The sequence below is a fragment of the Haplochromis burtoni genome, unplaced genomic scaffold (assembly GCF_018398535.1).
Source record: "Haplochromis burtoni strain Fernald_Lab_line unplaced genomic scaffold, NCSU_Asbu1 Contig_300, whole genome shotgun sequence".
Lineage (NCBI taxonomy): Eukaryota > Metazoa > Chordata > Actinopteri > Cichliformes > Cichlidae > Haplochromis > Haplochromis burtoni.
In genome coordinates, this window is record NW_024582661.1 from 459,560 (window position 1) to 484,865 (window position 25,306).

The following is a 25,306-nucleotide window of genomic DNA, read 5'->3' on the forward strand; positions in this document are numbered from 1 at the left end:
AATATGAAGCTTCAACGGGAAAACTGTTATTATAGTGAAATACTGAAATCCCAGATGGATTCCTATCGAACACAACTACCCACTCGTCTTATCATTGCCCTTCTATTCGTTATGCATTGTGTGGTTCTAAAGTCTCTGCCATAAAGGTTGGAGGTGTCACAGTACGACTCTTTCTTAGCCTTTTAGACTTCTGAGAGAAACACCACAAACCATCAATTGTAGTAACAATCTTTACTTTTTATGAAAACATGGATCTGTTTCATTGTTTCAACAGAGACACTTTAATTAGTACATTTATATAGTGTAATTACAGACACAGCGACTGGTTTCCATGTAAAGTAAACGTTTACATTGTGTACATGATGCATAAGACCGAAAGAGTCTCAGCCATCATTTGTATTTTGTGGTTAATTGGTTAACGCTAGAAACTCATCTTCTGTCGTAAAGACAATCCCAACAGGCTTTTAGATTGAAACTTTCTAGTCAAAGAGGCAGAAAGCTAAAATTTTCCTATCCAGGTAGCACCACTGGGAAAAATGAACTCAAACTGGAGTTCCATCTTTAGGAGGAGAGTCTTCTCTCATCTTGCCGTCAGTGGAGGCAGGAGGTTGACCTGAACTCTCTGCTGTGCTGTTGTGTCCAGCTCGGTCGGCACTTTGGCCCTCTGCCGAGAGGTTCATAGGTGCTTGCTTTTCATTAATCTCAAGGACAGGAGCGATCACCTCCTGGGCCTGAGGCGTCTCGCTGAGGGGCAGATTAAAACCCATTTTTCCTCCGCTGCTCGTCACCCCAGCTGGTGGGGGTGTAAGGCTCTTCGCCGCCTCCTCTCCTCGCAGCCAGTCCATCTTCTGAAGGTGCTGCTTGACGGCATCGTCGACCCGAGCGTCGATCATGGCCTCTGTCAGGACGCCGTCTTCAGAGGAATATGCTGCCGCCTGAAGGAAAACAACATTTTCATTTTGAAATTAAGATACACTCTCCAGTGGTATGACAAGGTTTCAGCTATGGAGGCAAAGATAATATGATGATTCGTACCTGCCAGGCCACACCCAGCTTGGAGATCTCTCGTCCAGACATGCCCTCTGTCCGCTTCGCTATCTCAGAGCACTTTTTCCCGTAGTCAAACTGCGCCAGCTTCAGCCTCCTGTAAACACAAAGCAGAATAAGACCATGAAAAGGCCATGAAGGAAATTTCCACTGTTACACAGTATAGTGTTCCTACACTGGTGGACATGCTAGAAACACCTCCAGTATAAGGCATCTTACTCTGAATCAGATGGCTCAACTGGCTCTTTTTAATGTGGAGGAGTAACCGCTCTACTCGGATCCTCTCCGGAATGATCAAGCTCCTAACCCCAACTATAAAAGACAGCCACGCCACCCTTTGGAGGAAGATAATTTCTGCTGTTTGTAATAGGTGAGGTAACCTGACAGCTTCGTTTTCACGCTCTGTTCTCTCTCATCACCGACATGCTACTAGGAGACTTGTCTATTGCCACTTTAACAGCTCTATTCTCGTGTACTCACTGTCTCCCTCCAGTGGCCGGCTCCAGCACATATTTGTCAAAGTATAACCGCACCAGCCTCTCCCGCTCCTCAAGACCCGGCAGCGCAAAATTCACTATTTCATCTATACGGTCATTTATGGCCCAGTCAAACTGCTCCGGCTGGTTACTGGCCAGCACCAACATAAACCTGCATAAAAACACACACACAAAAACACAAGAGTCAAGCAGCTTAATAAAAGGTAGGAAGTAAATCACAGTGGTTAAGAAAGTTCAGTTGTAAACATGTGAAATAGATTCTTACTTGTTGCTCTGTTCTCCAGTGCGATATAAAAAGGCATTGAGAGTGGCTCTGAGGTCTTCACTGATTTTCTCCTATTGTAAAAACAAAGTAAGGTAATGAACAGTTGCTTCTTTCTTATGTAACCGGCAGGTTTTTTTGAGTAATGAAATAAACGCAGACTTACGGTGGCCCTCTTGCGGAGGAATGCGTCGGCTTCATCAACAAACAGCAGCAGCCTGTGATTGGAAACATGGCAGAAAGGACATGTTTTGCTACATCTGGTGCACTTTGTGATATTGGTGCAAATATAATAACAAATATGTTAGGTGACATATTTTGAGCATCATACCCGCGTCGACTCGTGTTGGCCCAATCAAACACTTTGTGCATGGCGGTGACACCATCGCGGCCCATTGGTGCTACATCACCACCGGTCATAATGGCGTAATCCATCCCAGAATGCACTGCCAGCTTCTACTCCACATACACAGAAATCCTCCAGTCAGACAAAGCACTGGTTTATATTTTTGGACACCTGAGCATGCTTTAGCTCTCTGGCGTACCTTAGCGAACAGCGTTTTGCCCGTCCCCGGAGGACCGTACATGAGGATGTTCCTGTACAGGCCGTTGTTCTGCCTTGTGTTTCTTGTTGCTATGGCAATGTCACGCACACGCTCCTCCAGGGAAGGCTAAGAGATGGGAAAGTGCTGTTATTTCAAGTTGAGACAAAACAACAATGATTTGCACTTTTATACCACATGTCCACTTACACTGAGCACAACTCCCTCCAGGGCATCCTGAGGTTTACTCTTCAGCCGCTTGGTCGTCTAAATAATTTCAAAGCAGTTATAAGTACAACAAACTCTGCAGCTTTAAAATAGCAAAATTATGAATTCATCATTAGCTACCTTGACTGGATGCTTGACTGCCTCTGCGACAGTGAATCGGGAAGTTTCCCGGACTAGTGACGGCTTTCCGAGCCTGGCCTCGATGTAACGTCCGGCCACTGCTGTTGCATTTCGAGCTGAATACACTCCCACAGCCAAGAGGGTCAACCCTGCCACCTGGGGAAGAGAGGAAACCATTATAGATCAGGAGACTAAATTCACACTCCATTATGAGCAATGATAGGCAGAGCATTTTTTTTTCCCCAGAAGATAATATTTATAGTTGAGGTAACATCTGGGATATAAGATCTTCATAGTTATAGCCAAAAACAATTTGAAAAAATACCTTTAAGATAGAGTTTCTGAGAATGGAAGTGTTTGAAAACCCACAGGTGTCATAAAAGCAGTATTTGCTTTGATGTATATACACAACGGAGTAAAAGGACACAGTCAATTGAAATGTTTAGCACATCTGTGAATGCATGCATGTTGGGCCTTTTAATGCTGCGTTCCAGATTAAATTAGAAATCTGTATTTACGAGTTTCCAGTCAAAATCTTCATCTGGAATAACCCCTAAACTTGGATTTCCAACTCAGAAAGTTGGAGCAGCCCCATGAATGAGTTTACCACCAGAGATGTTGGCAGTGAACATAAACGGTAGTAAAACTGTAAAAGGTGTAACGTGTACTGCCACTGTTATGTATTCGGGGCATGGCATATAATTCACAGACCAGGCTCTATCCATGCACGCGCTGCAGCAGCATTTCAAAGCACACACACACAAAAAGGTATTGCTCTGTTTTGCCATCTTGCTAAGAAGCAAAACAAATCCTGTTTGTCTGACTTCGACAGAAACATTAATGTTTGATTTATGTTACTTGAACACAGCATAACTAACTGTGCTTTAGTGTACTCCTTAGGCATATTCATGTTTGTTTTCATTGGAATTTCAGTGACAAATTCTCCCTTGAATGGGAGCAGAGTGTCTCACCGTGGCAGTCACTTTGTCCCAGTCTGACACAAAGGCCCTGAATCCTTCTCCAAACACAGCACCTGCAGTCCTGAAAGCAAACACGTGTTAACTGTGAGCACGCCTTTAAGAGTCTATCACAGTGCCCATGTTGACACTGTTAAACATTTACTGAACTTAAGCTGTTTTCATGCATGAACTCCAGAAAATGGAGGAAAATTTGCTTCTCTCACATTCAGCACACAGCAGGACAAAGTCAACATCAGTGAAATTTGCGCTACTGTAAATACTCTGTTTGGTTTGGATGAGGGTGCTACTCGAGTAGAGCGTGCAGGAAGCAGGAACATAGACTGTATGAAAGACAGACGCAGCTTCCAACTTTGAAAAAGACATTAAATCTGCATTCTTTTAACAGCCAGCAGGTTGCAAAGGGATTTCCAGCTGTACTGAAATTTTGCGATCGATCGATAGATAGATATAAAAAAATAAATAAATACATTTACTCAGGTTATCAAGGTTACGCACAATGTCCTTGTTTTAAAAACAAAAAACAAAGATGGCGACCGGGTCTTCTGAGTCAAACAGATAAGTCGATGTTTTATACAGTCTGCAGATGTGATACAGGCGGCCGCACGCTAGCAGTGAATTCATTTAAACTCCTTTCACATCAGTATAAATGGACTTTACACACACAAGCTGACATATTAAAGACAATTTAATGCCCAATCCAGCCGTGTCAGACATTTGTGTGCTCGCGTACAGCTCAGTCGAGTAAATTCTATAAAAGCTCAGGGCTGCAGCTCAGGTGCATTTACAAGAAACTGCATTAAAAAACAATTATTATCATTCATGACCTTAAAAACCAGCGATACACCATTATAAACAGCTCAGAGCAAAACGATTTACTTTATGGACTCCAGGACGGTCTGTCTGTGTTCTGCAGCCTTCAGGCGGATCTGCTCTCGGATTATATCGGCGTTTTCCCTCTCAACTTTGGCTCGAGCTTTGGACTCTGCCTCAATACGAAGCAGCTCATTCTTGTGTCTCAGCTCCATCTCGTGCTCTATGGTCGCTAAACAACAAAGAGGAAAAAACAAAAACATAAACCTCAGCTCATCGTGTCAAACATTTAAAAGCATCCCATCAATAACCGCGCTCGTTTCTTTACCTTTCCTCATGGCCTCCTGCTTCTGTACAGACTCCTCCTGTTTGCGAAGGCTCTCTTCATTCATGGCTTGCTGTTAATTAAACAGGCACAAGACATTTAGTACTGTATCCCACTTCACAGCACGTTACAGCTGGAGTTGGAGGTTAACAACTCACCTGTTGCCTCAGTTGGTCCTCATATCGCTGCCTGGCCAGCTTGTCTTGGTATTGAGCTCGCTGATGGGACACAACCACAAAAACACAATTTGGTACAATTCACTGCTGTAATACTCACAGTGCTCTTCCCTCTAAAGAAAAAGAAAAGGAGCTCATGTTTTCCCCTCTTACAGCTTGATGCTGCTTGCTCTCCTCATTGAGAGTTTTCCTCCTCTCTTCAGCTTGGATGCGTATCTGGTCGCCTTTGAGCTGTTCGACTGCTGCTTCATATTCCTAAAGCGTGAGGCGAGAGCACAACTGGGTCATTGGAGAACAGCGACAATTCATCGCAGCACAGAACACAGATGCCACCAAAGTCCTCGAGTATCAAAGGAGCAAGAATACCTACTTAAATAGAGCACGGCTGTTATAACGCCCAATCAGATGACTTCAGATCCAGTTCGAGACTACTCTTCTAGTCATCACATTGAAACATCTCATCTTTATGGTCTCACCTGCTATCTCTGATGCCTGCTCTGTGCTGGTCTCCCTGCCTTATTCCACCTATACATACTCAGGAAGGTCATTACAGTGGTGCTTACTCATCTTTGTAAATATCTGAGTCAAGTTCTTATACAGTACTGTGTAAAAGTCTTAAGCCAACATCACACAGTTCTTTGTATTTTGCTAGGAAAAGTGCAGTAATTCACTGTAACATGCAAACATACAGAGTGTGTGCATGCTATGGCACAGCCTCCATCATGTTATATATTCACTGTTGTTAATCTCTCCTGACCTTCTCCATACCCATTGACTCATGCTGTAATATGCCAAGCTTTCAGCTAATAGCTCTTTAGGAATCACCTCAACGATGCAAACAATAAATACCATTTAATCCATGTAAGCTGTGAGTAACTTCAAATTAGTTATTTGGCAAGTTGTACAAGGACTGATTTTAAAATGAGTGAAAAAGCAGCCTCTGACAGAGCTTTGGAAAGCCCGGAGAACTTTTGATAAAGACCACTTCTGAAAAATACGGCTACTGTGGCTTCATCTAATGCAGGTCTATAATACCTAGGAATTATCAAGCTGAAAGAAACAGACTGATGTACCCGGTGTCCTGCTGCAGATGCAGAGTGATCCACTGCTCTGCTTTTATTTTTATTAACAGATTTTCTTTTTCATTTTTTACTTGTGTGACTTATCTTCTGGTTGTGTTGCTTCTTGGTTTAACATTTGTGTGCTGAACACATTTTTTTGAAGTACATAGTGAGTAAAGGTATTCACTGTACCTTCATCTTACTCTGGTGTTCCAGCTGAGTGGTATTCTCCTGCATTCGAGCAAGCTCCAGAGCTTCTTTGGCATGTCCTACACACACACACACACACACACAGATGAAGATGCATGTAGTTGCTTCAAAGCGTTATGTTTGTGAGGCCTGCTGTATTTGCTAATCCCTGTTACTGACTGTATCCACCTTTGAGTCTTAACTACCAAACAACAGCCCTGAATGAATGAATGAATGAATGAATGAATGAATGAATGAAATCATTATCAATAACCAAATAATAGTATGTGTTGCATCGTTGCACACGTGTGTGTGTGTTAGAGGGTGAGATCTGGATGTTCTGAGCCGGACTGCAACGTCCGTGACCTTTGAACTCTGTTCTCTCTCTGGATGAAGGTGGATGCAGCTCAGTTCCGTAAGCCTAACTTCACGTGAGTTAAACCTTTAATATTTATACCGGTGCTGGATGTCGGTGAGGGCCTCTTCAGCTACACTGAGGCGACCACCACCGTCACCGTGAGCCAGAGAGCAGCAGATGCTGGTGCAGCTCTGCACTCCAACAGCAGCCGTGTTGGTATAATCTCTACACACCTCCTCTAAGGAGACCCACCCGAAGCCCTTGAATACTTACGGGACATGTCAAGCTCCTTAGCCGCCTGAGCAGCCCGCTCCAGCCCGGTGGGATCGAAGTTGCTCCATTTGTCCTTGGGTTTATCTCCACCGCCGCTGGAGCCCCCGGCCGGCGGAGGTGGCGGCGGTGGAGGCTGTGCCGGTAAACCGGGAGGCACCTCCGGCTGTCCCTTGTTCAGGCCGAACAGCCACGACATTTCGCCGAGAACAAATAAAGCACCGTTAAACCGGTTCTGTTGGACAGAGAATAGCAGCCGCAGGTCTGTCACTACGCTTCCTCCACACGCGTGTCACGCCGAAAGCTTCTGCGCATGCGCACCAAACAGCTCAAGGTTTAACTGAATAATCGCAGCCAGGATTGGCTCAGAACAAGTACTTCTCCTTCTGATTGGCGCTCAACGTAGTAGTCCTCAGCAGAGGTCATTGACGTAGCCCCGCCCACACTCGATACGGTAGCCCCGAAGGATCATAAAGCATACAATTCACTCGAAAGGACGGTTACCCCTGGTTTCATCAGGCTGTTTCTGTTTTTGAAAGTCATTGAAGTGTCAGAGGATTGTTTCCAGGTTTTCTATATCAAATCTATTTTTGATTTACTTAAACTTCAAATCTAAAAATTTAAAGCAAACACTGCACTGAAAACAATCTCCTCACTTCAGTTTTAACCTTCTGTTTTCCAACAACTTCATGCTCCAGAGCAAGAGTGGGCAATTTATGTTCCCAAGGGGCTACATGAGAAGCTGCTGTGCAGGCCCACACCAATACGTTGTAAGAAGATAAAATAAACATTGAGCAGAACCGAGTTCAGCTTATTGTTGATCAGGACAAAAGTAAATAAAATCCTTAAAATAAAAAAATCTGACGAAAGACAGCAAACCAGAATATATATCAAAAATGTTTAATGAGCTAAACATTTAGAGGACAACCGACCCACAAAAGGTGGTAAAACACATATTTACACAGAAACAAAAAAAGGCCAACCTTAAAAAACAAACAAAAAGAAAAACTTTCAGTCATAACTCAAGGTTGCATATGATAAACAGGTTTATGGAAATGATAACAAGACCATGTGTGAAGACACTGGAGGTAATCAGGAGGTGACACAACATGTTGGAAACACATTCCTGTTTTAGGAAGTTTAAGTTTACCTCCTGCCAGGGATTCTGTGCAGCCATTGATAAATACCAGTGAAAGTTGGATTTACGGGTTTTATACATGAAGTTCGTATGAAGAACACAATCAGAGATACTGATCTCGAAGTTCAGGAGTCAAAATACTGCACACATAATGATCTGTGCTGCTGTAGGCAAGTTTACTTCAGGAATGATACACTGTTGGTACCATTTTAAAAATCTCTCCAAAAATAATTTCTACGAGAGACCAGTGGAAAGCTCGTTAACATGAGACTCCTTATTGACTTGTTCAAATATAAAGCCAACAAGAAGCACAGGACCAGCAGAAGTGTCACAAAACCGATTACTTTTTGATCGGCCTGTAAAATTCCTGTTTTTCCCCAAACAGACAACCTGTGTTACAGCTCGAATTCAAGCCGGATCTCTGATCGAGCGATCATGAATCACCACACACAAATGCAATTCTTTAAACGAATCATACAAGAAACACATTTTGATGAAATCCTAAAATGAGGTGTCTGTGTCAGTTCAAATTATTATTATTATTTTTTAAATAAATGCTGTTCTTTAACCCCCCCGCCCCCCAAAAAAAACAATCATTTATCCATAACTGTGGCAAGTCCTTTACTGCAGCATAACTACACGGGAGAGCACACCAGAAGGCTCTTTGCCGTCACCCAGTGCTGCCCTGAAGCCTTCTTGTTGCCGAGCCCTTGCCAGTTTTGCAAGTGAGAGGAACGACCGAGGCTCTGTGACGGCCAGATCACTGATGACGCGACGGTTGAGCTGGACGCTGCTCTATATGGTGAGAAAAAGGAAGAGTGAGCCAACAGAATTTTTAAAAATACATGAGCTGCAAAACTATCTAGTAAAGCCAACCTTAGTCAGATTGTGCATGAGGGCGGGATATTTCATGCCGTGCTCTCGTGTTGCTGCAGCAATCCGTGAGATCCAGAGCTGATGAATCAAGGGGACAACACACAGGATCAATTATACTGAAGCAAACTGATTTCTAATCTTACACACACCAATCAGCTGCAATATTAAATCCAAAGAGAGGAAGTGAACAACATCCTGTTATACTGCAAAGTTCTGCTGGGAAGTGCACAGCAGTGGCCTCACCCAGCCAGAGAACACCCCCCAACACACTACAAAAATTGCTCAGGAACAGCTCGATGATCAGGACAAAGAGCCCAAAGTGCTGACCTGACTTCAAATTCTCCCAATTTAATCAAAATAAGTCAGCAGCATGGAGCAGAACTGAGGTTTTAGAATAGAATGCCTTTATTGTCATTATACAGATGTACAATGAGATACATGGGGGGGGGGGGGCACAGTTTCTGCAGCACTATATACATATATACATATGAGCAGTATTTACAGGAAAAAATATAAAGTGTACAAAAATACAATCTGGTAAAAAAAAAAAATAGTGTTATGTATATATAGTTTGGGTTATTGCACAGTGGTGGTTTATCCTTGAAATGGGGGGTGGAACTGTGTTTATCAGTGCATGTGTGGACATGGAAGGAGTGCTTCCAAGCTGTTCACACCAAATTCTGACCCTACCATCCAAATGTCATGGCAAAATTCAAGATACATCAGACCAGGTGTTTTTGATCTTCTGCAGTGAAATTTTGCTGAACCTGTGCAAATTATAGTCTCAGTTTCTTGCTCTTAGTGGACAGGACCTGTGGTCGTCTTCATTTAGATATCCCCTAACCCTTGATTGTAATGCGAGGTGATTTTAGTTAATCTCGCCTTCCTATCGCCTCAGGCGAAGGACTTTCACACAGAGAACTGCCGCTCACTGCATTGTTTCCTCTTGGGGTTTTTTTGGACCCTTTTCTGTAAACCCTAGAGATGGTTGTGTTGGAAAATCCCAGCAGCTCAACTGAAATATTCAGACCAGCCTGTCTGGCACAAAACACCACAACATGTTTAAAGTCACTGAAATCACCCTCCTTCATCCATTCTGATGTTCAGTGTGAACCTGAGCTGGTCATCTTCACCATCTCAAGACGCCTGAATGTACTGGTTTGCTGTCAAGTGATCGGCTTACTAATATTTTGCGTTAACAAGCAGTTGAACAGGTGTCCCTAATGAAGTGGCCTGTTAGTAATGTAGACACTGCTGCGGAACTAGCCCAAAGCTTTATTTTCCTATTTAATTATTATATAGCGGACTAATGGAGTGAAAATATCAAGTATTTGATTAGACCGACCAAAAAATAAAGACAATATAACCAGTTATCTAAAAAACATGCTTTAATTTAGACATCTTGTGGTGCACCTGATTTATCTTGGGGATCCTTTAGGTGGTCATGACGCCAGTCAGGAATCATTTGATGAGCAAAAAGCTATCATTAGTGTTTGTTTTAAATATATTTGCACCCAGAATCTGCTGAAAAGTCTATTACTTAGACTACGATTGCTACTATCAGGAAAAAAATCCAAATGCCATGCAGTAATATTTGGGTCTTCTTACCGTCCTCATGTTGCGCTTCTTAAGTTTCCGAGCTTTGGTGGCGTACACGAACGCCCTCCTGACAGCCAGCACGGCCAGGCTGTAGCAGCGGTTCTTCCTGCCTCTGAAGTGCTGTTGGAAGAAACGACAGAGAAGTGACAACAACACTTGTTACAAGTCTTTAACACGACGAGGATGCAATAAACAAAACACCACAGCTTCTACAAACATCATGAATGAGCTCTAGCAGCTATCACTCCAGGAAATAGCCAATAGACGTACCCGTGCATGCTTGAGGACCTCCTGGACCTTCCAGTATCTGTCGGGTCCTCGGCTTCTGATCCAACAAGACAGCGTCAAAAACACCATTTCAGTCCCCCCGTCACCTCACCGCAGTGTCCACTTTCAAACGAATAAACACGTAATAAGCGACCTCCAACCAAGCACTCTCGGTGTTATGAGAGCTCAATAACTCCGCACGCCGTACGTCGACAAACCGAGGCGCATTCTGGGTACGTTCAATTTAAAATTCTGTCAGAGGCGGCGCACAGGCTAATTTAACACAAACAACTTCATCAATTGCACCAGACGGCTACGGTTCACAAAACAAAAAACAAAACAAAAGCCTGAAAATAAAATGTCAAACATTAGATTACAGATCCGTAAAAATACACACTTTCTAAAGGACGTGTTTGCGTCAGTGCGCCACACGTCGGTGTACAAAGCAAACGCACCCACTGAGTTGAATGCTGGGATAGCGAGCTGCGGAGGTCAAAGGAGAGACCATTCAAAATGTCGGTCGCCAGTTTTACGTCCTTGACTCGGTGCGGTGTTTTGGCATTCCGCTCTCCCGCAGGACTCTTGGTATGTTGACGGTTATTAGGGAAAATTAAATAGTTTCATCGCGAACCGCTGCTGTCATCAGCCGGCCCGGTGTCAGCGTTTAGACCGGTTACAGCTCTCTACGTGAGGGTTCCGTCTATGTTCTGAAGTCCATAGTGTAGTTGTTAGCTAAACTTAAGTTAATTATGGTTCGGCTGGTTAACGCTAAATGTGTTGGAATGTATGTCTAACACTAAAAGTAAATAATAATAGAGCTTTGTGCAGAAAAATATATTAAAAAAGATAATCCGAAAAAAATGATGGCATTATTCTATTGCAATGAAGTTTGTGTTTTATGAAACCATGTCTGACAGCTATTAATACAGGATATTTATTGGTATTGATTAAAGGTTATTTAGACAAAGCTAAATTTAGTGATTGGAGCAGGTACTTCATCCTGGTCATGATCGAAGAGGACTTCGGGCGATCGTGGCTCAAGAGTTGGGAGTTCGCCTTGTAATCGGAAGTTTGCCGGTTCGAGCCCCGGCTTGGACAGCCTCGGTCGTTGTGTCCGGGCAAGACACTTCGTTGCCTACTGGTGGTTACCGGTGGCGCCAGTGTCCGGCAGCCTCGCCTCTGGCTACAACGTAGCTTGCCATCACCAGTATGTGAATGGGTGGATGACTGGATGTGTAAAGCGCTTTGGGGTCCTTAGGGACTAGTAAAGCGCTATACAAATACAGGCCATTTACCATTCCAAGTATCATGGACTCTGCACGTCAGTACTGCATACTTGTGTCCCAAAGCAGGTTGGTGTGTGTGTGTGTGTTTGTTTTAAATTATTATTATATTTGATTTCTCGCCTGTCTTCCCTGTGATCAGGCGGTACGGTATGCACAGACAGCAGCAGCTCCAGCAGGGCAGCCCAGGGTAAAGAAGTTCCAGGTGTACAGATGGGATCCAGACACTCCAGGGGACAAACCCCGAATGCAGACCTATGAGATTGACCTCAACACGTGAGTGTCATAGATTTGGACATCTGGCATCCAGGCAAAGCAATTTCCTGTCATTGATTAGAGAAAGTTTTAATAAAACTCAACAGTCCAGCAGCTTTCCATTTTAGCCCAGATATCCCAGCAGAGTCTTCATTTTTCACAGGTTAGGATGTTTGTTGGTTAGGATGTTGCTGAGAATATATTCGGGTCTAAACAAAGGGCATTGTTAATGGCCTAACTAATGCTCTCTGGTGGCTTCAGTAACAGTAACAGGTGGCCCTGACAGCCGGGCATATTTTCAGTCCTCTTCCTTCACCTGTTCTCTAATCAGCTTTATTAAACTCTCAGCTCATGTTTGTCAGCGTGACACTGCTCAATGCTGAGTAATGCTGCTCAGCCGTATGATCTGTCTGGGTTTCAGCTGATCAAGTAAACACATCAGACAAGCTGCTTTGACGATTTCATGTTACAGATTTATTTTTTTTTATATTTTTTTTGTACTTACTGTGTTTTGGTTTTTTTCATCCAGCTGTGGCCCAATGGTTCTCGATGTGCTCATTAAGATCAAGAATGAGATTGACCCCACTCTAACATTTCGTCGCTCCTGCAGAGAAGGTCAGTAACACAGGGGCTGGAGTTTCACCTTTAAAAGGGGTTTACAGAGTCTAGAGCACCTGAGTCAAAGCTTTTATACTCTTGAAGACTGACAAAGCCCATCTTTAAGAAGCCCATCTTTTCAGCTCAAAGTAAGAAGTGCAAAAACCCCCAAAAAACATTAACGGTAAAAAAGAAATGCAGTATGAAAAGCACAGACAGCATTGTCATTGTTTTTATTACTCAGTTTCACTGTTTGGTTGACGAGCAACAACACCACAAGCAAGAGTTGCACACAGACCGGTTGTACCACATCTGCTGTTGTCCTCAAAAGTTAAATGTCATTAATAAATGTTGTTATTATAATTTTTATTCTGCTTTAACCAGGTATTTGTGGGTCCTGTGCGATGAACATCAATGGAGGAAACACACTCGCCTGCCTCAACAAGATCGACTCCAGCCTCAGCAAGCCGACTAAGATTTACCCTCTGCCACACATGTACGTCGTCAAGGACCTGGTACCTGTAAGTCAGCTTCACCGAACATCTGTGAACATCTGGAACGAAGCATTTACTTCACAGTCCTGTTTTATAAGCTAGCACAGCCATCACATTATCACACACAAGTGCTAAGAGTTTAAAGTCATTAACAGCTGGTTGCTTTTTTTATTTTGCATGTGCAAAATTTAGTGTTGCAATAACAAATGTTACACTGTTTTGTTTTTAACAGTGAAAAAACACATTAGCATTCATGAAAACCGTTACATTTTTCTTTATTCGTTTTATTTCCAACCTTTTTTAAGCCAGATCTAATGAATCAGATGCGTGGATGTCTTTTTAGGAGTGTTGGTGCTGTAGATTATGTGATGCGGATGTTCCTGATTCTTAATTTTCTAGATGATTAAACAGGAGAAGGAGAAATCAATCAGACTGTTCTAAAAATCAGAAACACTCAAGAGATTAATAAAGGGGCTGAATTTGCATTGTCTGACACCTTCCCAACACAGAGAGGAGGAGGGATGGAGAGGGGTGGTTCTTGTTTGTCGGGTGGCTGGATGAATGTAAAACCCTGCTGTTAACCAGCGACGTGCACAAATAAAATCTGAATAATTTGTTTAACCAACTAGTGTTTCTGCCGCCAGCTAGCAAGGACAGCAATGCTTAATTGTGTGGTCGACTAATCCTGGGCATCCCTTTTTAATGATCAGTAGACCCGACTGTTAAATGTTGCTTTGAAATGATTGGGTCTTGGTGTGAAGAAGCTACTGCTCACTGCTTCTCTGTGGAAGCTAAAATCCAGCAAAATGTAAATTGAGGCAGATTTTGTTTAATAACAGCAGATCAGTTTGGGGGTTTTTTAGGGTTTTTTTAGCATTTGAACATAAGGCTGCTTGATTACAGCAATAAATCATAATTGCACATTCATATTGTTTAAGATCTTCAATGATTATTAAAGATGATAGACTTAGAAAAAGTTTAAATAAATAGGAAAATAAAAATTAGGCTGATAATAATCGTTTTATTGGTCTTATCTTGCTATAATAGTCACTGGAAGCCAAAATTATAATTCCAATAAAATGTGAGTGATTCGCACACATACTTCCACACGTGGATTGGAGGAGCCTGAGATCGATCAGCTGATCCATTTGATTGGTAGTCGACCACCTCTATCATCTGAGCCGCAGCCACCTGAGTAGACAGTTCAGTTTGGTGGATTCATTAGTGTAGCAATGTGTTTGCAGGACATGAGTAACTTCTACGCCCAGTACAAGTCCATCGAACCCTACCTGAAGAAGAAGGATGAGTCCAAGGAAGGGAAGGAACAGTACCTGCAGTCTGTGGAGGACCGGCAGAAGCTGGTACATTTGTCTTTGTTTGTTTTTTCACTGTCCCATAACATTCAGGCTTCCAGCACATTAAGGAAACATATCTTTACTTGCTTCTCTCCCATGTAGGACGGCCTGTATGAGTGTATTCTGTGCGCCTGTTGCAGCACCAGCTGCCCAAGTTACTGGTGGAACGGAGACAAATACCTCGGGCCTGCTGTGCTCATGCAGGTGTGTGTTTGAGCACTTTAATATGCAGGATGGTCTGTTATAGTCTGAATCAGCAAGGCTGTGTAGTAAACCTTTGTCGTGTTTCAGGCGTACCGCTGGATGATTGACTCACGAGACGAGTACACAGAAGAACGGTTGTCCAAGCTGCAGGATCCTTTCTCGCTCTACCGTTGCCACACCATCATGAACTGCACCAAGACCTGTCCCAAGGTAAGCTCTCTGCACTGCTGACACTTCAGGTACATCTGAGTAGCTTCGTACAGAGTCTACTCAGATGTGTGAATAAGCTTTTGTGTTTTCTGTGCTCTTCCTGTCAGGGCCTGAACCCAGGAAAAGCTATCGCTGAGATCAAGAAGATGATGGCCACATACAAGGAGAAGACAGCAGCTGCTGTCTGAAACCTCATTTATCCTCTGGATCTTCTTATCCCTCCATGAATAAGTTATATAATGATCAAAAAATGCTTCTTCAGGTCTGTTGGGCCAGTGCACCATGTAACACCACCACCACCACGACATCCTGCAGTCAGCTGTAGCAGAAGTGTGTGTGTGTGTGTGGTTGGAGAACTTGGTGTGACATAAACACACATGTACAGTATGAAGGAGAGAGAGCGTCTGAGTCTTACATGTATCATAAAATAGGTGTTTACCTCCAACTCTACTGTGTGTTTGTGTACTTGATGCTGCAGAGTAAAATCCGGGCATTTCTTTGTGTGTCTTTTAGCTCGTTGCTTTTCATGTTAGCAGCTGGTTCACAGACACGTTCCCTCAGATCTTCCAGCAAACTGACATCAGTCTTTGTTTTGATGGAAATAAATAAGTTTAAATTCTGGTTGCGGTCTTTCACTTGTGATTATTTCTCCTGTCATCCTACTACTACTACTACTACTACTACTACTACTACTACTACTACTACTACTACGTTGACTCGGTGTCCTCTGGGTGTCACTGTTGAGCAGAGCCAAATGAGTTGAACCATCTGAAGCATTTTAAAGCTTTTTCAACCAGCAATAAAACTCTTATTGTATGTTGACTGTAATTAAAGGGGAACTAAAATCCTGCTTTATGTTGTAAAATGGAGTTTGTCATCTGTACAGCAGACTAATCTCTGGAGGACTCAATGCAGAGCTTTGCTTTCAGTGCTGTGGGTATGTAGAGACAGAAAAGGCTATCGCTGCCCACAAACCTCATTTTAAAATTAATTTTGGCATAAACTGGAGTTTATTTACACAAGAAAGGAGTTCAGCTTTATAAAGTGCAAATTCATACAATGTGATATTAGAGTGAAACCCCAACAAGCCTCTGGCAGCCATCTGGAAGAGACCAGCTGTGGGATGATGGGACAGAGAAGAAGAAAAAAAGTGGAGTAGAGTGCATCATGGGAAGTCTGCCAGCAGCCTGAGCCTATCGCAGCAGCAGGGTCCCCTGATCGAGCCCTGACTTTACCAAAAAGCTTAAAATCTAAAAATTTAGAAGGGGTCTGTCTCCCAAAACCAAGCTGGGAGCTGATTTCACAGAAGAATGACCTTAAAGCTGAAGGCTCTGCCACAATTAAGCCTGCAGTCTGGGAGCGATCTGCGAGGTCTTTAAGATGTGATGAGGCCTGATTATTTAAAAACTTTCTATGTGTACAGAATTTAACAAGGACCCACATGCAGTTGTATTGTATAAAGGAAAACATGGCTGGCATTTATATGTGCTGACATTATATACAAGACATCAATGCCAGGAAAAAAGGACCAAAAAACTGGTGTGACTCAACCCTGATATGTTAGGAGTGTTATACTGTACATTTGTGTGCGCTCACATGTGTGTTAAAGATTGCCAAAGGTTCAAGGTAATAAACAATTAGTTGCTCTGGGTGAAAAAATTTTTTTTTGTACTTTTGTCACTTGTTTTATCAGTAAAAGGGGGACATCACAGACTGTGAGCACAGAAGCCCCACCCACCCGCTGTCCAGACCTTCTGTTTGCACAGGCCAGCCAATCAGAAGAAAGCCATCTAAAAATAATATGGGAAGATAGCTAAAAGTCTTGTTTCAAGCAGTAGATGAACTACATGAAAGGGCTGCACCAGTGCCCATATTAAGAAAAATGAGGATTATTTTTAGAAATGTAAATCATGCTAAACTATCCTGAAAGCACAAGAATAAAACACGGAGCTGGAAATTAGCACTACGGATCACGTGAACTTACCCTTCGATTTCATACTTTCATAGAGTTTATAGCTTCCACTTCTGCATAGCTCTTCACTGACAGGGTTGTTGCTGGTCGTTGCTGGAGGCCGGGGCTGGACTGGACGGGGAGGAGACTGCAGATGCGGGGTGGTACAATGTGGCGCTGGAAGTCCTCCTGCACTCACAGGACACATGAGAGCGGCAGAAAGTCGGAGCGAATTGAGTCAAAGTTGGGTAAGATCTCTGAAAAAAGTCGCATGACTGGTTTAGTTTGACTTTCTTGTTTCTTTTTTATTATTACTATTACTAAATGCAAGTATGAAATGAGTTATAGACTTCACCTGATCTAAACTGCATTTATGCTGAAGGTTGTGGAGGAGGGAAAAAAAATCAGGAGACATTTTTTGTGCACAGACTTCATGCAGTGCAGTGAGTCTTAAAAGGACTTCAAAGCATTCCTGGCGCTTATCAGTCTGCTTAATGCAAACCAAAAATAGCCGAGGATATTCTGGGTGTATATTAATGGCTGTTGAGAATTGACATGTGGTCCTGTGTTTTCACTGGAGAGAAGAAGAGGGAGGAGGAGGAGGGACTGCAGCGATGGCACTGGTGAGAGGGTGAAAACTAAACCCTCTCTCCAGCCTCTCTGTCATTGAGTGGGGGAAATTGAGCTGCTTCCAGAGAATAGGGGTCGATGAGGGCATATGCAGAAATGATTCATTAGTGTTCCCTTTTTTAACTATAAAAAACCAAATAGTGCAAAAATGGATGACAGCAGAGCATCTCCTGATTGTGGGTTTTTTTGTGTATGTGTGTGTAGGGGGGGGGGGGGGGGTGCGGTAATGCTCCCAGATGTGTGCTTTGAAAACATATGTTCCGAAAGCCCACTGTGCATGCCACACAAGCAACTGTTACGTGTGTGTGTGTGTTGTGTGTGTGGTGTGTGTGTGTGTGTGTGTGTGTGGGTGTGTGTGTGTGTTGCTGTGTGCGCGCGTGTCACACAAAGATGCACAAATTGCTTGGCATGCATGCACAACTTGTGCAAAAAGTGTTTTACTCACAGATTTTGTGTCCAAATGTGACCTAGAAAATCAGCATTTAGTTACACACACACACAAACACACACAAACAAAGGGGAGGGAGAAAAGAAAAGAGTGGGTTTTGTGTATGCACCACACAATCAGGTTTAGTGCATGAAGTGGCCCATAGTGCAGCAGCAGCTGTGGAGGAGGAGCGTTCATACTTTCCACAAAGTGGAAAAGTACTTTAGTCAGTGTAAGGTAATGAGTTTTACTGTATGTAACAGTGTGACTTCATGAATGTCACTGACGGATTCAGAGTGGTTTTTTATTTTTTAAAAAAGCTCTGTTGCTTGGTCGGGTAAAGAAGAAAGAAAAGGGGGGAAAGGAGGGGGGGCTGGTAGGAAATGACCAGTGAGAGCGACAGAAGGGAAATGAAGGATGAGGAGGCATAAAGAGGGAGGTATGAAGAAAACCCAGAGAGAAAGAGAGTGGGGTGGGGTCGAGGGGTCCTCTGTTTCTTTTCCTGGAATGCGGACTGTGTGCTGCTGCGAGGAAAAGCTGTAAAACAGAAAGTTTGTTCTGAGGAAGACGTGCCACATTCTTGCTGCCACTGTTCCCCGGTGGAGGAGGTGGTGGTGTTGGTCACAGTGGGGATGATGGCTTAAGGGGGGCAGAAGTATGGGGGGGTGGAAAGGTGACGGAGGACGGGGGAAAGAGAAGAGACGAGTTTTCAGGAGACCAAAGCAGTGTCCAGCACTGAGCACTTTATCCCCCTCATGTTGTTTTGTCTTGATTAATACTCTTATTTTCCCTCCAGTGTTAAAGTCAGTCTACCTCCCAGAGCGACCATGAGAGTCCTCCTGCTACTCTGCATGCCAGGTAACTGCACCAGCTGAAACAGCTTCAAAAAACAAATCGGTTCTCTGTAACACCAAAGGCTCAATACTAAATGTTTGGACATTTTGGTATAATAGATTTATTTGCTTTCTTGCTTCAAGTTAGGTAAGGAAACTGATACCATTCTCATGTCTGTATCATGCATGAAAAGCTCCTCGATCAACAAATAGTTCAGTCTAAAGGTAACAACAAAGCCCTGCCAACATTTAAAAAAATGTCAAACTACTCGTTTATTTATTCCTTTATTCATTTCATGTGTTCAGACCTCAACAACAAAACAGCCCCAACAGCACCTGTTATCACCGTTGTCCAGTTTAGTCCCACACACTCCTTGCTCTCGACCAAAAATGCCGAAAACCTCCCGAAACCTTTCACATTTTAACAGAAAATTGCTGCCCACTGTAAAAAAACAAAGATCACTATTCCTATTCACTATTCACTATGTTCACTATTCCTCGAATAGCAACAAAATTTAGTCAAACTGAGAAAAAGCTGCAAAGATAACACATGTATGCTGCTCTGAATAATAGTGAGATACAGCACCACAAAGTCTCACTGCCTAGTGTGATGAGTCTCGATTTCTACTGTGTTATTCGGGTTAGGGTCAGAATTTGGCATAACCAACATGAACGCAAAGAATCCATGGATCCTTGTTCAGGCTGCTGGTAGTGGTGTAATGGTGTTATTCTTCTCAGTGTTCACTCACTAATGGTTAGGCTTAAGCAGAAAGGCTTCCTGCCCAAACCCCTCACGCCATGTGCGGTCTTTCTCCCCACGTTCCCGAGCTTGATGGGATTGTGACTTGTCATTTGCAATAATGGTCCTGCAGTAGTGCTAGCTAGAGCTTGAAGATGTAAAAACCACATAATTATCAGGTGCGATTGCATTTCCAGCATTTGTAACGTTTCATACTTCATAACTGCCTTATTAAATGAGTTGAGTGTGATCTTAAGAGACTTAGGAAACACCAGTGATAGAGCTGTTTGTGTTTCACCGACTGCACTTCTCTCATCATTCTTTGTGATTCCTCTCTTTGTCTACGATGTCAACAGTTGTGCTGTTCAGCCAGCCCCAGTACCAGGATCCATATATCTTTAACGGTAAGTTAATTAAGGGAATATTGGCCTACATTGTTCCTGCTCAGCATCGGTTTACATCAGAGCTCTCCACATCTGTTCTCAATTCCTCGTTATCCTCTGCTGTATCACCCACCCTCGAGGAGTTCGCCCTCCCCCTCTCTCTGTCTTTCTCCTGATTCATATGTTTGTCATTCGCATAGCAACTGCACTGTAGTGTAAATAGCACTTTGACCAGTCTGCATCTTATTATTTTTAAACATCTTGCATATGAAGTCATGATTACTGACTCACAACTTGTGAACTCGTGCAGGTGGTTCACGTTATATGGTGCAGCACTTTCTGTGGGGTTTTTTTTTAAACTAACAGTTGATCTCATGAAACATTTTTCTCTCTTGCTTGTTTTAAGAATTCCAAGAGTATGAGTACACCACAGGTGAGACATTTACTTTTCTTTTTTTCAGTTTCCTCATTTTCTAAATGTTATGCCAAGTGTATAAGTGGGAAAATGTTTCTCTCCTCTTATTTAGACCCTCCTCGTGGAGGCTATCAGCAGCAGGTTCAGCTCAACCCCGTGATCCGTCCTGGAAAATCAGGTACGTCTGCTTAGCTCTCCTCCCATCGGTCACAGATTTACTCCCAGTGCTGTCACGATTGAATGAATGAATGCAAATTGCCGCATGTCTCATACTATTTGAAAAAAACAGATCCCGAATTCCTGACAGAGCCCACGGAGCCTGGACCTCTCGGTAAGTGATTCGGAGAGACGAGAACAGAAAGCCTGTTGTTTTACGTAGAGTGGAGAAATGATTCTGTTGTTTGATTCCCAGATTGCAGAGAGGAGCAGTACCTCTGCACCCGACTCTACTCAGTTCACAAGCCATGCAAGCAGTGTCTCAACAGCCTCTGTTTCTACAGGTAAGTGCTTTTAAAGGAGCACAATAGCAACAGAAAGCAGTGATTACGAGTAATACTGCATGGCTTCATTTCGTCTTGATGAATGGATATTTACCTCATGTGCACTGTGCTAGTTTTGGTCTGTTATTCTAATGTAAATATCACTGAAGCACAGTTAATTCTGATGTTAACAATGTGCTGGAACTATAGTGCATTTATGCAGATCCAAAACAAAAGGAATGAGGTTTTATACGATGCAGATGTCTCAAGGTGTCTAACAAAAAGGCAACCAGGAGCCAAACTGCTCTCCAAGAACTCACCGGATAAAGATTGTACAGCCTGTTCTCAGCAATCATTTCAAAGACTCCATTATTCAACCAGGACTAAATAGTGTATTTGTTGGGAACAATATCCAGCTGTGGATCAACCCTCATTTAGTTCTTATGAGTTCGTATGCGGTGCTGACTCAAAATAAACTTCAGCAGTAATGAGGAAACACCATGAAGTGCAGTGTCTCTCTAAATAGGCAACAGTGGATTTGATTCGGTATAGATCGGCTATAGACTGTTGCCTGTAGATACAGTTGTGACTGATAAGACCGACATGATGACTGTGAGCTGCTCCTGGCTCCGCACGTGTGACCTCTGCATGTGTTTTTGTTCAGTTTGCGGCGGGTGTACGTCGTCAACAAGGAGGTCTGCGTGAGGACTGTGTGCGCACACGAGGAGCTGCTCAGAGGTGGGATTCGCGTAACCTGTGTTCATGCATTTACTCCTTGATATTTTATGTACTAATTTAAAAGGGGCAGTGCATATTAATTAACACAAGCACTTAAACCCATCCTGTAAATATGCCAGGCTTGCCAGGCTAATTTTCATCTTGCAGGTTAATAAATTAATGGATAAAACCAAATCTTCAAAGGCATATAAATAAATATAAATATAAATGAAAGAGAAACACGTGTAAAGTATACACAAATTCTAAAGTGATGGTATAAATTTGGCTTGTTATCCAAAAATTTCTACAAGCCTGCTTATAGAAAATAACTTTCTAATGATTTTAATTGTCTGTGTTGGACAATAGCTCATATGAGAAAGAATCATGAGATTGATTTTAACGGACTTTTCCGTGTGTGTGTGTGTGTGTTTAGCGGACCTGTGTCGCGATCAGTTTTCTCGCTGTGGAGTGGCGGCGCTGAGTGGCCAGTGTGCATCATTAGGAGGAAGCTGTGGGAAGAGCTGCGGAAGCTGCTGATGATCAGGGACACCACCCGCCCAGATACTGCCGCTTTTTCACCTCCCTCATCACGTTGTCTTACTTTGCCCTCCTCCCTCTCTCCTCTCCCTCTGTACACCCCCGCTACCCCTGTGCGAAAAGCACTTCTGCATTTCAGCATGTTTCTCTTCGTCTAAAATGTTCCACATGTGTGTTTGCTCACTAGATCCTGTGTGTAAGGATACGTATAATCCAAAGGACGTTGATGACTGTATAAATCACTGGTGCTATAAAACTTTTAGAGGTGCACATAAAGCCACAGAACATCCTCTATTTTTATTTTTTAATTTTTTGCATATCGTATCACATTAATCTTCTCGTGTTTACTGGTACGTTACTGTATTTGTGTTGAAAAGCAGTCATTGTCATGATTAGCTCATCAATGGTGGCCGCAGTGCACTGACATCAGACAAAACTAATCGATATCCAGCCGCCAGCTGTCTCGCTATCCAAGATCATGAGATATGTGATGAAACAGGTAATGAGGAGTGACCTCACAAATGACCTCTGTACTACTGCTTTGTAAAACTGTCACTATAGAGACTGAGAAAAAAAATAAACTTTGTTTTGTTTTTTTACTACAGCTGATCAGCTCATTGACTCAGGTGTGATTCCCGGCTGCAGCTCAGCGTATTGAAGCGTATTAATGAGCAGACATGAGTTAGGACACACAGCCAAGTTTATTTTCCAGGAAACATGGCTTCCCTTCGTCCAAACGAGTGACTCTGTCCTTATTAATCACCAGTGTCAGTATTTATACATAAAGTAAAAAGCAGTAAAACTAACCTAATAAAAAAACTGCACCATCACTCAGTCTTCAGTGGTAAAATAGTGTCTAAATATATATATATATATATCAGATAATCAGTAAAATCTGTTTCAGAGAGAACATACAGTACAATTCCTTCATTATGCTCAGTTTGTTTGTTTCCTAACAAACCCAAGTCCTCCCTTTCTGTCCTCATCTGTTCACATGAACGTGGAGGAATCTGCAGATTTTCATTCCAGCCTGTCTGGAGGAGAGTCCTGCGGTGATTCTTGAATAAGAACAAGAAATTTGGGAATATGCTGGACAAAGATCGAGTGCAGATGGCTGCCAGTAATCAGGCCGACCGCTGGTGTTTTCAGCACAGCTGGCTGAATCATAATGCTCCACCTCCTCTCTCTTGAGTCAAAATGAAAAAAACAAACAAACACAAAGGCTTCAAAATTACAATAGTGTTCATTCAGTGTCACAAAATAAAACATCTTTGAAACAGTACAGTAACTGTGGAGTAGCATTGTTGCTATGAGACATTCAAGATGGAGTTTCCCGCTGGTGTTTCTGGTTTCAAGCTGCGTCTCGGTTCCCTGCCGACACCACGGAGGACGGGAGAGACGGCTGCCGCCTCTTCATCTCCTGCTGAAGCTGCTCCTTTAGAGTAGACACCTGCAGTAATGATAAAGGTGACAACAAACAGAAGTTAAACATGTAATTTTTAAATCTGATGACATGATTCAATATTAAATCCAGTCCGCAGGTTACAGACGTGGACAGAAGAGTGGGATTTTGAAGGCAGTAACAAAAGGCTGGAAAATTAAGTGATGCTAAAAATAAACAGCTGGAGGAACTTGTTTGCAGCTGATTAGGTTAATTAGTAACAGATTATTAATGTGACTGGATATAAAAAGAGCGTTTCAGAAGTGAAGATGGGCAGAGGTTCACCAGTCTGCAAATGCATGTAATGCAAATGTGATGTTCCTCAACATAAACCTTCAAATATCATCTGTGGCACATAATATCATCAAAACATTTGAAGAATCTGGAGGAATCAAAACTGATCAAAACTTCAAAACTGATTCAGTCATTGAAATCACTCCATGGGCTCAGGAACACTTGCACACCAGAAAGGCTGCTCAGGAAGTGATGCACCTGTATCACCAATACGGGTTCTGTATTTACTTACTTACTTTTTAATTTAATTTAACTTAACTTACTGAGTATAGTGCAAAAAATGACACATAAACTATATGTTTTTGCCTCCTTGTTTTGAAGTCGTGTGGTGCTGGGAAACAAAAACGTCCCTCCGATGCTTTAAACATAAAATAGCGTGCCTGTTTTTAAAAACTGAGAAGCAGAAATTACAGATATTTGTACTTTTGTTACTTCCCACCTCAACATACTAATGATCGCATTGTTCCATCTGTGTTTGCACAACATTTTAAGATGAAGTTTTGTTGAAAAAAAATCCAAGCACCATCATTTTATTAGTTTTTTTTCCTGTAAGAAACAATGAGACTGATTAAGCAGTTGTGCTGAAGCAACATTATTGATGTTGAAAGAAACACAGATGTGTCTGTGCCCACAGATATGATCCATCATATCTATTATACTCAATGAAACTTGGATCCAGCTAAGTAACATTTGGAGTTTGCATGTTCTCCCCATGTTTGCGTGGGTTCCCTCCGGGTACTTCGGCTTCCTCCCACCGTCCAAAGACATGCAGTTTGTGGGGATAAGTTAATTGACTAATCTAAACTGCCCATAGGTGTGAGTGCGAATGGTTGTCTGTCTCTGTGTGTTGGCCCTGTGACAGATTGGCGACCTGTCCAGGGTGTACCCCGCCTCTCGCCCTATGACGGCTGGGATAGGCTCCAGCGCCCCCCACGACCCTGATAAGCGGAAGCGGATGGATGGATTATATATATATTCTGAACAACTTTGTTAAAAGCAACAGAAACACCAGCATCAGGTGTGTCTACAGGTGAACTTGGTAAAAAAGAGAAAAAAAGCTTTTAACACAGCACAATGTGAGCACCTGCTCCTCCAGCCCTTTGACTCTGTGCCGGTGAGCGCGCTCTCTAGTGCCCAGCGTCCGTTCGATATCCCGAAAGCTCGTCCTCAGCCTCTCCGCCTCCCGCTGGGCCTCCTCGCGCTGCCTCACCAAACTCTCGCACAAACTGTGAGACTGCTCCATCTCAGCCAGCTGAGTCTACTCATGACACACACACACACACACACACACACACACACACACACACACACACACAC

General features: G+C 42.9%; 5 protein-coding genes across 10 annotated transcripts in view; 2 read left to right on the top strand and 3 right to left on the bottom strand.

Annotated features, from left to right (window-relative positions):
- Positions 1 to 257: 257 nt before the first annotated feature.
- atad3 (ATPase family AAA domain containing 3) lies at positions 258 to 7,187 on the bottom strand. The gene is made up of 16 exons (XM_005941479.3): positions 6,869 to 7,187; positions 6,241 to 6,317; positions 5,141 to 5,242; positions 4,970 to 5,029; positions 4,815 to 4,884; positions 4,553 to 4,718; positions 3,668 to 3,737; positions 2,697 to 2,852; positions 2,559 to 2,615; positions 2,352 to 2,477; positions 2,138 to 2,262; positions 1,973 to 2,024; positions 1,810 to 1,880; positions 1,528 to 1,695; positions 1,036 to 1,144; positions 258 to 935 (listed from the first exon to the last, which is right to left on the bottom strand). The coding sequence occupies exons 1-16, from the start codon at positions 7,062 to 7,064 to the stop codon at positions 543 to 545; spliced, it is 1,998 nt and encodes a 665-aa protein (XP_005941541.1). The 5' UTR covers positions 7,065 to 7,187; the 3' UTR covers positions 258 to 542.
- Positions 7,188 to 7,749: 562 nt separating this feature from the next.
- Positions 7,750 to 11,024, bottom strand: mrpl20 (mitochondrial ribosomal protein L20). Its single transcript, XM_005941480.3, has 4 exons — positions 10,749 to 11,024; positions 10,488 to 10,598; positions 8,880 to 8,957; positions 7,750 to 8,798 (listed from the first exon to the last, which is right to left on the bottom strand). The coding sequence occupies exons 1-4, from the start codon at positions 10,833 to 10,835 to the stop codon at positions 8,625 to 8,627; spliced, it is 450 nt and encodes a 149-aa protein (XP_005941542.1). The 5' UTR covers positions 10,836 to 11,024; the 3' UTR covers positions 7,750 to 8,624.
- A 170-nt stretch (positions 11,025 to 11,194) lies between these two features.
- On the top strand, positions 11,195 to 15,764 carry sdhb (succinate dehydrogenase complex, subunit B, iron sulfur (Ip)). The gene is made up of 8 exons (XM_005941481.2): positions 11,195 to 11,330; positions 12,171 to 12,304; positions 12,813 to 12,898; positions 13,265 to 13,401; positions 14,619 to 14,735; positions 14,832 to 14,933; positions 15,021 to 15,143; positions 15,251 to 15,764. The coding sequence occupies exons 1-8, from the start codon at positions 11,259 to 11,261 to the stop codon at positions 15,329 to 15,331; spliced, it is 852 nt and encodes a 283-aa protein (XP_005941543.1). The 5' UTR covers positions 11,195 to 11,258; the 3' UTR covers positions 15,332 to 15,764.
- Positions 15,765 to 17,208: 1,444 nt separating this feature from the next.
- mfap2 (microfibril associated protein 2) lies at positions 17,209 to 22,858 on the top strand. The gene is made up of 9 exons (XM_005941482.3): positions 17,209 to 17,342; positions 18,948 to 19,009; positions 20,080 to 20,127; positions 20,513 to 20,539; positions 20,634 to 20,699; positions 20,811 to 20,852; positions 20,934 to 21,021; positions 21,665 to 21,738; positions 22,151 to 22,858. The coding sequence occupies exons 2-9, from the start codon at positions 18,979 to 18,981 to the stop codon at positions 22,252 to 22,254; spliced, it is 480 nt and encodes a 159-aa protein (XP_005941544.1). The 5' UTR covers positions 17,209 to 17,342; positions 18,948 to 18,978; the 3' UTR covers positions 22,255 to 22,858.
- Positions 22,859 to 22,936: 78 nt separating this feature from the next.
- Positions 22,937 to 25,306, bottom strand: part of LOC102314415 (rootletin) — a 24,599-nt gene continuing 22,229 nt past the window's right edge. For all 6 annotated transcript variants that reach the window (XM_042228066.1, XM_005941487.2, XM_005941484.2 and 3 more), the window contains 2 exons: positions 25,074 to 25,247; positions 22,937 to 23,704 (listed from right to left, as the gene is read on the bottom strand). In XM_042228066.1, the coding sequence (XP_042084000.1) occupies positions 23,606 to 23,704; positions 25,074 to 25,247 (273 nt within the window). In that variant the 3' untranslated portion in view covers positions 22,937 to 23,605. The remainder of the gene's footprint in view (positions 23,705 to 25,073; positions 25,248 to 25,306) is intronic.